The sequence below is a fragment of the Symphodus melops genome (assembly GCF_947650265.1).
Source record: "Symphodus melops genome assembly, chromosome: 7".
In the NCBI taxonomy this organism is placed as follows: Eukaryota; Metazoa; Chordata; class Actinopteri; order Labriformes; family Labridae; genus Symphodus; species Symphodus melops.
The window spans coordinates 15,550,702-15,563,883 of record NC_136697.1 but is presented as its reverse complement, the minus strand read 5'-3'; the positions used below and the strand labels follow the sequence as shown (position 1 = coordinate 15,563,883).

The following is a 13,182-nucleotide window of genomic DNA, read 5'->3' as shown; positions in this document are numbered from 1 at the left end:
TATCGTCTCTTCTGTCTCATGGTTAGCACGAGCAGACATGCTAGCAGTTTATGTTTATATGCCACAAAGTTTTTTATTTTTTATTTCAACAACATACCCACCTTCAAGTGAAGCACGAGCCTCTTCTTGTTTGGACTTTTTCTTTCTTTTGCTAGCTCCCGAATCGTATTGACGTTTGGAAATCATCTCTCTCTCTCTACTCTCTACCTGCAAAAAACTTCCTGCCGGCCCATCTGACCGCTGATTGGTCAGATGGTGATGCTTCGCACTTTCAAACATTGCGTCTCTTTTTTTTTTTCTCTCCTGCCTCAGGCTGACTTGGTGGCAGTGCTCTACTTTTGCCTCTCTGCAAAATGCACGCGCATCCTTTGCGCATTTGCAGATAATGATGATACTTTATTGATCCCGAGGGAAATTCAATTCACTTGCGCAAAATGGGGCCCTCCATGGATCGTGGGGCCCTATGCACAGCGCGTGTTCTGCGTGTAGGGAGGAGCGGGCCTGCTCCTTGACCTTATCGCCTTGCATCATACGGAGAGTGTAGGCCTGCTCCCTCATTGTCCTTGAGTGTTCCTGGGCCTTAAGCTCCATCTGAGAAGGTGGCATGTTCTGCCTGCGGATAGTGTCTATCTCTTTTATTTGACGCCTCATGACTTCTCCTGCCTTGTATTCCTCCTCCCTCTTCCTCTGATAAGCATTATTCTCAGCCTTTGCCTTAAACAGGCTGAAACTATAACTCCATCTACTAATTAAGCCTCAAGTCATTCCATGAACACAATCCAGCCTTAATTAATTTCTTACGGACTCAAAACAGGTTTGCATAGTCTGGCTTTTTGCACGCACCTAAGGTTTACAAGATGCCCAAATGAATGGATGAATGAAAAGACGATCAAATGAGTCACGCAGAGGGGAGCTCTCATCTGAAGTCTTATAAAGTCATAATTGGTAAATGCCTAAACCATTCAAACTTGAAGGCTGGTCTAAAATTCTTAGTCTGACTTGTTGCTGCTCTCTGCAATGTAACTATTTCCTTTGTGTGTTTAGCAGTGCTCATTAATTGACACAAGTATTTAAAATAACTAATCAGCTCGCCAGCATGTGTGGATTTTGGCAAAAAAAAAAAGTGGGCCTCACCCCATGAGATCTCTTGTGAAGAAATATACAGTCCCGACCCAAAATGATTTTGACACCCCTGCACTTGTGTGACGTCGGAGGCAAATGGCTGCCTGTCTTGTGATGTCACTTTCCTCTGTCGGCATTTCATTGATCCAACTCAACCAGACGATAAATAAACAACGTATGTTACACATGGAGGACTTCTGCGCATTTACACAACTACAATGAGAGGGAAAACTAGATACATTTCGATGTGTTTCACAGCCGCTCCTTCAGGCTCGACTGCAGTGACCGCTAGTTACCTCTCACTGACGTCCCCGCAGCCCTGAGCACGCGCCACCTCGAGTGCTCCAATTGCTGACGAGGAAATATTCCAACGTCATTCAACACTTCCGGTCTTGTTGCGCTGTGTCCCGGCGATGCTCTGATTTAAAATATTACTGAATATATTATTCTTTTTTTATGACGTGGTGATCTATTACTGTACATACTGTTTTAATAGCGTATATGAATAGAATGGCGGAGTGTTTGTTACAAGGATAAATATAGCTGATCCAATCCCGCAGAGAGAGAAGAGAAGAGGTGAGGATGTGTGCATGTGTGTGAATCCCCTTTGCAGATTTTGAAGAGAGGAACCTATAATGTGGCACTGTTTAAGTTGTTTTAACAGAGCGGGTTTGTGTTCTTCAATCCCTCTCGATCACATTGATTGTTAAAATGATCTTACCTGACCAAAAGAGAGCTGCTGCAGTGGAGCTCTCGTCTGAGCTTGCTGTTAGCGCTGCTAGCTGCTAATGTCGATGCTACTCGACTAGCCTTTTATAGTCGTGCACACAAGCAGCACACTGGAGGAAATAATTTTAAGGCTTTTTGGTGGCATCAAAACAGCGACGTGTTGTGATATATGCAAGCGATTGTTTATTTTTCGTGAAAACACAAAAATTCAGACATTGATACGACTATTGTAGACTGAAAGGTAACATGATCTGGAGTAACAACCTACACTGTAACATCAGGATGTTGCGTTAAATAAGTCTTTGAGGCGAAATATAAAATGAAAGTTGTAAATTAACGTCATCCTGGGAGTCCTGGTACTGACTTACTATCACTGTTGACATAAAAAAAAGATTCACTATGGAGTCATAGGCTGTAGTAAGGAACACTTTGTTAGTCAAGTTTATCTTAGTGTAATGTGCTTCAGTCCTGGTTACTTTACTTGAACATTAGATCATTGTTGTTTTGTGTATGTGTAGTTTTTACATACATCCTGAAGTACACAATCCTAATGTAGCTTTTTTTTGGCACAACATACATTCAGTGATTGTCTGGCATTAGCATTATGATCATATTGTCTCAATGAAGTGTTGGAAGTAAAGCAAGTCTGGTAAGTCATTCAAACCTGTGTGTCAGGTCAGAGTAGGTGTGCCTGCTATAAAATGTAGTGGGCATTAACCAGCTGATTTCAACATCTCCTCATGAAAGTTTTATTCTTTGTGAATTACGAAGGAGGAATTGTGTCAGTTGCTGGTGGTTTTGAAGGATGCAGTCAAACAGGTGAGACATGTTCCATCTCCACTTCTGAGCCTGAATCCGTTCATGTCACCTCGCTTTAGATCATTACTTAATAGTACAGAGAGCTGTCGTTTGATTATAACCTTTCACTTTATTTACAGAGAATAGGCAGCTTGTATTTCCTGCAGAAAAAAGTGAAAACAAATACGAGTTAGACGATAGATTTGTACAAATGTAATCGCGTGACGTAGCTTGGAGTACTTACTCACACATCCACGTGTACTCGCTGGTTGAACACATTCTACTTTGAATTCATATTATAGTGAGAGGCAATCATCTATTGTGTAGAAAAAAAGGTTGACCTCTGCAGGGTTATTATTGTCCTGCCTGTGGTATTAAAGTGCTATCGCAGTCCTTTCTGGAGCAAAAGAGAGTGTGCAGTGCAGGTGACCGACGACGGATAACACCAAAATGTTAAATATCTGCGTACCTTCTCTCCAATACCATCAAAATAGATCATAATGGAAGCTAATATACACTGTATAAGATCTTCATGGAATGTTCCTGAATGTGCTGCTAAGCATGTAAATTCTCTCAGTAGTATTTAGGATGTTTTTTTTATTTTTTGTTGTTTGTGTTTATATGAGTCTCGGAGCAGCCCACCTCATCGGCCAGTGTGAGATTCTTCTCAGCGCTGTTACATTAGCTGTCGACGCTATGCTAACCTCACACCTGACCTCTGGACATCTGCTTATGAGCTGCAAAAATGAGACACAGCCACTCGTTCTAGTATGCTCTGGCTGAGTGGCTATTCGAATGCACTGAAAATTATACTGTCACCCAAAGGATACCCTAGAAATAGCAGCGGGTCAGAGGTCACCCAAAGGGTTTTTGTAGTACAGCCAAAAAACTGAAAGCAGTAAGATGTATTACTGCAGTTGCAAAAATGATTATACTGTGCGGGGTAAGCTACCAAACTGAACACCATTGCTTGATTGAGCTGTATTCAGAAGTTGCTTTATAGTCTCTTTGAGGTTGTTTGAAACTGTTGTTCAAAATTTGAAGAATCTAGAGAACACATGTTGCCCTCAAATTGTTTTAAAGTCTGGCAGGCAAAAACAAACCTAAAATGAAATGTAACGGTAAATCCTCAACACAAGGTAGGACTTCTATTTTTCATCTGTAAACAAACCATGTATAAACTAATCATTTCAGAACAATTGTGAACTCTGGGTGTTTTGTTTTTCTAGTCTTTCCCTGCTTTCTCTTTAAGACCCTCTGCGCAGCAGGTCCAGTGGGTCTGGTGAGAGAATTTAATGCTGACTGAGAGCAGGCCTAAGAATAGGCAGATGGTCTTCTGACAGACGAGGATTCATTTAGCAGGAGGCGGTAGCAAACATTTGATGCCGCTCTATAGTCTCCCCAATGTGCTGATTCATCTTTTATTCCCAACTTGACTCCTAAAATTTCATCTTGTGTCTCTGTGTTGCAGGTGTCGTTGCTGTGCTGCACTCGAGAGCCTCCTGCCTACAACCTTCAGCCTCTGCAGCGAGTCAAAATAGATCAGTGACAGTGGGTGCAAGGTATCATTGCCTTTCTGGTTGACTTCATCGTCAAAGATGAAGCTGAAGGAGGATATGAACCCCCTGCTGCTGCAGGTCTTCCGCTCCGTGGTTTGGGTCTACTCCTTCATCACCTTCATACCCTGGTACTTCCTCTCGGGAACTGGATCCAACCTGGATCGAGCTCGCCGGCTCAAGGCACGTTCAATCAGTGGACACCCAGCAGGGCCGTACAGGGCCATCAACTGTCAGGAGAAGCTGTTAGCATGGCTGCACCCTGGGGTGGACACGATAGACAAAATGTTCGAATACGCCTCAGTGAAGTTTCCAGAGAGGGACTGTCTGGGCACCAGGGAGGTGCTGAGTGAAGAAGATGAGCCCCAGCCGAATGGGAAGGTCTTCAAAAAGGTAAAAGACTCTGACCGCTTCTTGTTACCATCAAACAGACATCCAACAGAAAGTTAATCATTTCATTATTCGTCAATATTATATTCTTTTAATGTTTGTCTTCAGGAGCAAGAAGTTACGCAAGTCAGTGGGTGGTACTTTACATTTTCTCTATAAGTAGCACGTCAGTGGGATGACGGGATGTATTCTAGCATCTTGTGTGTGAGGCTGATGGCTCAGCTCGCTGCTGTGCACAGTGCGACAAATGTGGGTGGAGGAGCAGCGCTGATGGAAGCAGCAAGTTGTGCGACAGCTCAAGAGAACCCTCATTAACACCTGCGTTGCTGCAGTGGCCCTGTAGATGGTGCTAACTGACCGCATATGATTGATGATGACGTTTGTCCACAGACGGCATCAGATTGAACAGTGGCAGATTTGAATTGGCTTTGAGCTTCCTCGCCTCACATTCATGTTTAGTGTTGGGAACTCATCCTGAACATGGGTTTAAAACACGCATGTTGTGTTTAGGTAATTCTTGGGAACTATAACTGGCTGTCATACGAGGAAGCATACCAGGCTGCAAAGAGTTTCGGCAGTGGTCTGGCAGCTTTGGGGCAGAGGCCTCAGTGCAACATCGCCATCTTCTGTGAGACCAGAGCGGAGTGGATCCTCGCAGCACAAGCCTGTTTCATGTACAATTTCCCACGTGAGTGACACAAGTACAGACATCACCTCAGACCTACACAAAAAGTCCTTGACATTACCATAAAAATAATTTTTAATTTTGCAGTCGTGACCCTGTACTCCACCCTTGGACCCATGGCCATCGCCCATGGCCTGAATGAGACTGAAGTCACACACATCATCACAAGCAAGGACCTGCTTCAGAGTCGTCTTAAGGTACCTGCTGTTCTGACATCACTTGTCTTCATTAATCTGCTAGGTGAAACAAGATAAGGCACTTTGGAGTCATTAATTCCATCTCGGAATTACAGGTTTTAACAATAAGGCTTGATTTAAAGAGCTCAGCTCTGTTTGCATAATTAATTTTTCTTCCTGCTCTCCCCTTTCTTCCTCCCTCCTTCCCCAGGCCATACTGTGTGATGTACCCAGACTGCGCTATGTCATTGTAGTGGACAGTAGACCCACCAGCTGGCCAAACATCCCCAGAGGTATTGTGGTGCTCAACATGGATGCTGTGAAGGAGATGGGATCCAAGCCTCACAACAGTGAGTGTTTTGTGCGACGTGATTAAAAAGGTTTCTAATTTTGTCAGGAAATGGAAGTGCAGTGATGCAGGCTAAACACAAAGCCAACACCCAGATATGTAATTAAAGTGATGTGCTGTGCATGACAGATTCAGCGCCAGGTCAGACAGTTCTGCAAAACGCTCCACGCCACAACAAACATGGTCTGCTTCACACAGACAAGATGTTCCTACTCCTTTCATAGCACCTGAAAAGAAAACAAAAGGAGGAAACTTAAGGTCAAAGTTGCTTGACCATGAATCAAGAGAGTAGTCATTCTATGTAGCTCTTCCAAAAGATATGCACTGCCTTTCCCAGCATTAAAGGAGCAATCTGTAACTCTGACTTGTTGCATTTGAAGTGGGTACTGCTGTCCAAATGTAAAACATTGGAGAGCGCTGACTCTCTCACACCCCTTCATGCCAAGAGTCGACGCACTCATGGGTTGCCTTGTCGCGGACAAAGAAGCTTCAGTGTTTAGCCAACTCTGCATTGGTTTTGAAACCTCTCTATGTATCTCCAATATTTGTACTAGTGTTTTTTTCTGCTCGTGAAGCTTTTTAGGTCGGGTAGAATCAGTTACATCTGAACCAGTTAGCTTGCCTGCTTCCATCGCTGCAGCACCTGTTGCTTCGTCGTATTCCTGGCAAACCGAAGGGCGTTCACAACGGCCGCGTGGGAGTGCCTGCCGCCTGTCGTGCTTGTGGACGGCAGGCGGTAGGTGAGGACGGACGAGGGTGCACGGAGCCGTCACGCACTGGATGCCAACACGCAGTGTTTTTCATGCTGCTACATGTCGCTCGTTGCTAACACTGTATAGTTATGCTTCCCGCATCGATTCCAACGTGCATCGCAACTGTATTCGATCACAGGAAAAAAAGAACTACAGAACGATTACTGGAGTACTCGCTTTAACGATGGATACTGTAATCTTTTAGAGAAAATGTTGCTTTTCTGCACCCCTACTTAATAGTGTATAAGATAATAATGATATAAGACAGAGAGAACCACTCCCATGAGCCTCAACATCCTCTTTGTTTATTGTTTTGATATGAGAACCCCCGAGCAGCAGATTTTACATACTGTACATTTAAGCTGTTTAAACAAAAAGCTCATTGTTACTTTTTGTATTACAGTGTATTGATGAGAACTGATGATGTTTACGTAAACACCTGAGTGATCCATTTCCCCTCTTATCTGTTCGCTCCTCTGTCCCTGCAGTCGCTGTAAGCCGCAAAAAGCCAGAGCCCTCTGACATTGCTGTCATCATGTACACCAGCGGCTCCACAGGAATCCCCAAGGGTGTCATGATCTCTCATGGCAACATTGTTGCTGGAATCACCGGGATGGCTGAGCGGATTCCTAACCTCAAGTATGCGGTTATCAAATCCACTCTGACAGTTCCTCTCCTCTTCTTCTTCTTTTTCTCAATTTTTGCTGCTCTGTAACTACACAACACATCATACACATTTTCTTTCCTGCTCTGTATCATTGCATTTTCTTTCTTTCTTTTTTTGTCTTTGTCTTTTGTGAAAATTAATCTGCTGTTGTTTCTGTTCTGGCAGTGAAACAGACACCTACATCGGATACCTGCCGCTGGCCCACGTTTTAGAGCTCAGTGCTGAGCTGGTGTGCATCTCTCATGGCTGTCGCATTGGTTACTCCTCCCCTCAGACTCTCGCCGACCAGGTCAGTATAGAAGAGTACACGTGTGGCTGCCTGTACGTCCGAACTGCAGTCTGATGTAATTCTACTACAGTCATTCTGAGTTCCTTTATATCCTTAGCGGCATTGAAATACAGTTCAGTTAAGATTCATGTGGTTGGATGTAAAGCTCTGTGTGGTTTGGAACTCATGCGATTTGTTGACTAAGACGAGCACTTGCTTTGTGTCATTCTCACAGTCTACCAAAATAAAAAAGGGCAGTAAAGGAGACACCAGCATGCTGAAACCCACTCTTATGGCTGCTGTGCCGGTAAGTCTTTAATCACCACTCAATCCTGTCGACCCACATTTTATTGATTGTAACAGGACTGCAGGATGTTGTGAAACAATCGCTATGTTTACATGTATACAAATAATCTGAATAAAAGGCCGATCAGAATAAAAATGTGACTTAGAAAAAGCTGTTCAATCCGGCTGTTTTGGGGATCTTTACCAGTGTATCAGATTATGTCTTGCTGGTGGGTGTAAAACTGTTCTTGCTGCTCATGTCTCTCTTCAACTGCACGTCTGCAGACCTGCACTCTCCCCGTTTATCTATGGCAGGGCAATTATAAACTGCAGAGCTTGCAACTTAACTAGGAGGAGAAGAAGACAACAAGTAAGATGAAGTTAAAATAAAATACAGACATCAAAAAGCACAGGTGTGAGAGAAGTGGAGGAGAGAGGATGAGCGACTCCAGTGTTTGTTTACAACATGGGCAGACCAAACTTTGGCGTGTTTACCAAAAACTAAAAAACTTTATTGACAAACTTCCATCGACAGGAACATGTACCTGATGTACAAAAAGCACAGAGACACGTTGTAGAACTTTTTCTGTTTTTAGTTTGCTGGTATTTCTGTCCGATTAGGCCCAAAAAAAAAAGAAACAAAAAAAGTTGTAGCTTTCTTCAGCTCTCTGCCAGTGACTCTGACTAAGTAGAGAAAGAGAGAAAGGACGGTTGTGGTGGGACATTTGGGGAAGAAAAAAAAGTTGTAGTAAGTTGTGTTTTGAGTTCATTTGCCCTTCTTGACATTTCACATCCTGGAATGTGACGATATGTGAGCATCACAGTTTGCATAGTGAAACACGATATTGTGCATCTCAAGCTGAAGGTATTGTTGTACTGCAATAAAAATAGTTGACGTATAAAAGGGGCTAAATACCTGTTTCCTATTCCTGCTGAGTGTAGGAGATCATGGATCGCATCTACAAGAACGTGATGACCAAAGTGGAGGAGATGAGCCGATTTCAGAAGACCCTCTTTGTGTTGGCCTACAACTACAAGATGGAGCAGATCTCTAAGGGCTACAGCACACCCCTGTGTGACAGGTAACACATATCTTAACATCCTCTCCAGGTTAGACACGTCGTATATTCCTCTACAGTAGTGCAGCAGCCACCAAAGCCCCTTCTTTCGACTCGTGTGCTATCTGAGCAGACATTGACCTCTGTTAGCTCATGGCTAATCATAACCCAGAAATAGGTCTCGTTAACACGAAGTCTAAAGAGGATGTAGAAAATGATTCTCCAACATGTGAATCATTGCAGGGTATTGATTCTGATATTGTGTTTACAAATTGAGTCATACATTCAGTGTGAGCCAATATCTCGATGCTGTGTCTATCTTTGGCTAGTCCTTCGAAAAAGCTTCTTTTTTTTTTTTTTAAGTTGTTGGTGTTACTTGAGTCGTATTCGCCCGTCTTCTCATCATCTCCATGTTGGTTTTCTTGGTCTTCCTCTCTGTCCGCCCCCTCAGTCTGGTGTTCAAACGGGTGCGCTCGCTCTTGGGAGGGAACACGCGTTTGCTGCTTTCTGGTGGAGCTCCTTTGTCAGCTGCTACACAGCACTTCATGAACATCTGCCTGTGCTGCCCTGTGGGGCAGGGCTACGGCCTGACGGAGACCTGCGGAGCCGGCACCATCAGTGAGAGTAAGACAAATGATTTGATGAAGGAAGGAAGACAGAAAATCCTAGTTTTTGCCACTCTTTTGGGAAATAATGGAAAGAAGGGGATTTATCTTTTTTTTTTTTTTTTTTCAGTTTGGGACTACAGCACAGGACGAGTCGGTGCACCATTGGTTTGCTCTGAGATCACGCTGAAGGACTGGGAGGAGGGTAGGTTTAAGTGCAACAAATGTTAGGACAGTTGTTAGAGTCGGAGTCGAACCATTGCTGCCCGTTTGTCGGACGAAAGCCTCCGTACATGAGGGGCAAGGACAGAACCACGAGGCTTATTTCACTTTTCACTCTAACCAGTTATTTGTTGTTGTAGGTGGTTACTACAGCACTGACAAGCCTAATCCACGGGGGGAGATTGTGATTGGCGGTCCCAACGTAAGCATGGGTTACTACAAAAGTGAAGGCAGAAACAACAACGACTTTTTTGTGGATGACAACGGCCAGCGGTGGTTCTGCACAGGAGACATCGGGGAGTTACACCCTGATGGATGCCTCAAGATCATTGGTGAGATCCACAGACCGATGTATACACGTTACACTGGAAGAGTGCACACATTTTGAAGTCAAATTACAAGATACTTGAGTCTGGAAAAAAAAGAGATATTTTACAGCCAGATTTACTAAAGTTGCAATGAAAAGGGACCCACTTTAAAATGCACTCATCCTATAAAAGTTAAACGTGTGTGTACAGATCATGATCGTGTTCTTTTTTTTTTTTTTAGATTTGAAAATGTCTCCCCCCCACACACACACACACACACACACACACACACACACACACACACACACACACACACACACACACACACACACACACACACACGCACAATTGTTTTGGCAAAGTGCCCAACTAATGTACAATACTTATTCTATAGTTTTTGGACTTCCATTCCCATCTCGAGGTAGCAGTGTTTTTTCTAATAGGATTGTGACTCGTGCTCTTTCCACAGACCGTAAGAAGGACCTGGTGAAGCTGCAGGCGGGCGAGTACGTTTCTCTAGGGAAAGTGGAGGCTGTTCTGAAGAACTGCTCGCTCATAGACAACATCTGTGCCTATGCCAACAGGTAAAACTCTCCACTCGCTCCCTCTCTAAAGAGTTAAACCAAGCGTACAAGAATGTGAGCAAGCGCTGTGACTCCTGGATTGACGTGCATTCATTTTCAGTGACCAGTCGTATGTGATCAGCTTCGTGGTGCCGAACAACAAACAGCTGATGGCGCTGGCGGAGCAGATGCAGGTGAAGGGTACATGGGAGGAGATCTGCAACAACCCCGAGATTGAGAAAGACGTTCTCCGCATCATCACTGAGGCTGCTATAGCAGGTACAGACCAAAGCCTTCCTGTATTCTTTACTGAAACCCATCCCGTTTGTCGGACTAAAAAAAAAAAAAAATAGAATAAGAGGTCAAACAACAGATGTTCATTATGTGGAATGGGATAACACTGATTGCTGACATTTTGTTTGCTGTAATCACGATACATTATCTCTGTTGTTGTCATGGCCACAAAGATAATTTACCTTTTGTTAGTTTCTCTTTGCAGCTCTACATCTTTAGTTTTAGTGGTTGTATCTTTGGGGGAGCTAACTCATTGTGGTATTATATTTGGACTTTAACAAGCTAACCTGACAGTACTCAAAATGCATTTTAGGCTGTTTTCGTCCCAGGTGTCTTCATTAGAACAGCTGTTTACACTTACCATAAGGTAGTCCGTTTACACCGAGTGTGATACCGCCTGCTTTTATTGAACTACTTCTCTGACTTGTAATCTGCTCATTCCACTCAAAATCAGCTAAACTGGAGCGGTTCGAGATTCCCAAGAAGATCCGCCTGAGCCCCGAGCCCTGGACACCAGAGACCGGCTTGGTCACCGACGCTTTCAAACTGAAACGCAAGGAGCTGAAATCACACTACCAGGAGGACATAGAAAGGATGTACGGAGGAAAATAACACACTGACACACTCCAAAACAAACACAGAAAGGCATACATACATACCTACATATATATATACAGGTTCTACCTTGGATACATGTAAAACATTCTCAAAAACACATTGTAGTACAGGCACACAAACGACATCTCATAAACCTCTTCCCGCCTGCTTCCCTGCAACAGGATTGGATCAAGGGGGGAGATGGACAGAGATTGTCTCTGTCATGACCAGGTGGCAGAATGTCCCTCACAGAAAAACTGAACCATCCTCGCTTTGATGGATTGAGACGTTTTAGTTGCTATGACAACGCGGTCGTCAAGTACGTTGAAGTACGGCGTCTTTAAAAACTGGTGAAACAAGTGTCTGTATATCTGGATCAATGACAGCGCGCCCACCCTGCTTTTCTCTCCCCCCCCCCGCCCCGCCCCGCCCCGCCCGTTCCCTGGAGCCCTCCAGCAGCACAGCATGGTCAGGAATGGAAGCGCAGGGACTCTGGGTAGCATGTGCTTGATAAAAGAGATCCCTGCTGGGCTAACATTCAGGTAAGAATCTAGGCAGGGATCTCTTTTGTACGTTTCTTTGTGTGTATGTTTCCTTCTGTATCCTGTATGTGTGGCTTTACAACCCATTCGACCAAGACTTTTCACATGGGAGGAATCTGTGTTACAAAGCAATGACAAATTGAACTTTCAGACAATTTGAAAAACTTTTTCTGTTTTTTTTTTTCTATTTGTATTCTCATAGGGTTGTTTTTTTGTTTTTATTTCCTCATCCTCCATTTTTTTGAATTTTTTTTTTTTAATACTGTCAACTTGTTTACGCTACCTGTATAGAAATGAAGATTGTTTACGAGCAGTTTTTTCTTTATTTGATTTTTTTCTACCCTCATTTGTCTGTGTCCTGAAGTTTGCACCTTTTTTGAGCGTATGATGAATTACTTGACTAGAAGAAACTTCCGCTCCTTCTACTATCAGCCTGAATGTCAGGCGCAAACATCCATTGTTAAAGGCGTCCATTGGGATTTTTTTCCTCCCTGCACTTTGCCCCTTCTCTTTGTCGATATTGTATCTTAGCAACTCCCTGATGCCTCCCAACCTGTGTCTTATCGGTTACTATGTTGGTTCATTGACATGCAATGCAGTCCTGCCACATCTGCCAACATATTGAGGCATGACCAGTACGCCGTACACGTCTTGAGGGTTAGCCTACTATAAAGTTATAGTTAGCCTTCCTGTGGTTGCTGTCCTTGCTCCTTTTTGTTGGGGCAGCTGTACACGTTTTCCTCTTTACTATTGGTCTAGTTAACTGTTACTTTAATCTTTTTTTTATACTTGTGAATATAAAATTCAAAATGAATGTGCAATACTATACACACATTTTAAACTTAATTACATAAGAAGGAGATTATTATAAAAAAGCACAGACATCTGCCCCTCCTTAGTGTATAAATGTGTAACCTCTCTGTAGAAGGAAGACTCGGAGGAACATACACATAGGAATCACATAGAGGAAGTTAGAGAGACACTAATAGAGAAGTAGTGCTGTAACCCGTGTCAACATACTGTGCTCAAACCATGTGATGACTTGTCAAGTCAAACTGTAATACCTGGCACTGTACAAACTGCATGATGAGAAGTGTGCAACCGTACCACCGTAGAAGCTTGAATATATGTTTGAAAGAGAAATGAGACAGCTGCACTCCAGTCGAACAACTGAAGAAACTCCTTATTTAATTGTGAGTGAATAGCATTAACTCAA

At 43.5% G+C, this 13,182-nt stretch overlaps 1 protein-coding gene across 3 annotated transcripts; it reads left to right on the top strand.

The window, feature by feature from the left end:
• Positions 1-1,134: 1,134 nt before the first annotated feature.
• acsl3b (acyl-CoA synthetase long chain family member 3b) lies at positions 1,135-12,279 on the top strand. 3 transcript variants are annotated; one of them, XM_079347623.1, is made up of 15 exons: positions 1,135-1,297; positions 4,121-4,598; positions 5,106-5,283; positions 5,368-5,477; positions 5,668-5,806; positions 7,046-7,196; positions 7,390-7,513; positions 7,728-7,799; positions 8,720-8,859; positions 9,287-9,459; positions 9,571-9,645; positions 9,803-9,994; positions 10,440-10,554; positions 10,655-10,812; positions 11,282-12,279. In XM_079347623.1, exons 2-15 carry the CDS (start codon positions 4,248-4,250, stop codon positions 11,437-11,439), a joined length of 2,136 nt encoding a protein of 711 aa, XP_079203749.1. In that variant the 5' UTR covers positions 1,135-1,297; positions 4,121-4,247; the 3' UTR covers positions 11,440-12,279. The 3 variants fall into 3 exon arrangements, with proteins under 3 accessions (XP_079203749.1, XP_079203747.1, XP_079203748.1); XM_079347621.1 differs by lacking the exon at positions 1,135-1,297 and adding an exon at positions 1,308-1,698; XM_079347622.1 differs by lacking the exon at positions 1,135-1,297 and adding an exon at positions 1,707-2,670.
• The last annotated feature ends 903 nt before the right edge of the window (positions 12,280-13,182 follow it).

Coding starts and splice junctions, on each gene's coding strand:
- acsl3b (XM_079347623.1), top strand. CDS start 4,248: ATGAAGCTGAAGGAGGATATGAACCCCCTGCTGCTGCAGGTCTTCCGC. Junction 4,599..5,105: donor ATGGGAAGGTCTTCAAAAAG/GTAAAAGACTCT, acceptor TGTTGTGTTTAG/GTAATTCTTGGGAACTATAA. Junction 5,284..5,367: donor TTTCATGTACAATTTCCCAC/GTGAGTGACACA, acceptor TTAATTTTGCAG/TCGTGACCCTGTACTCCACC.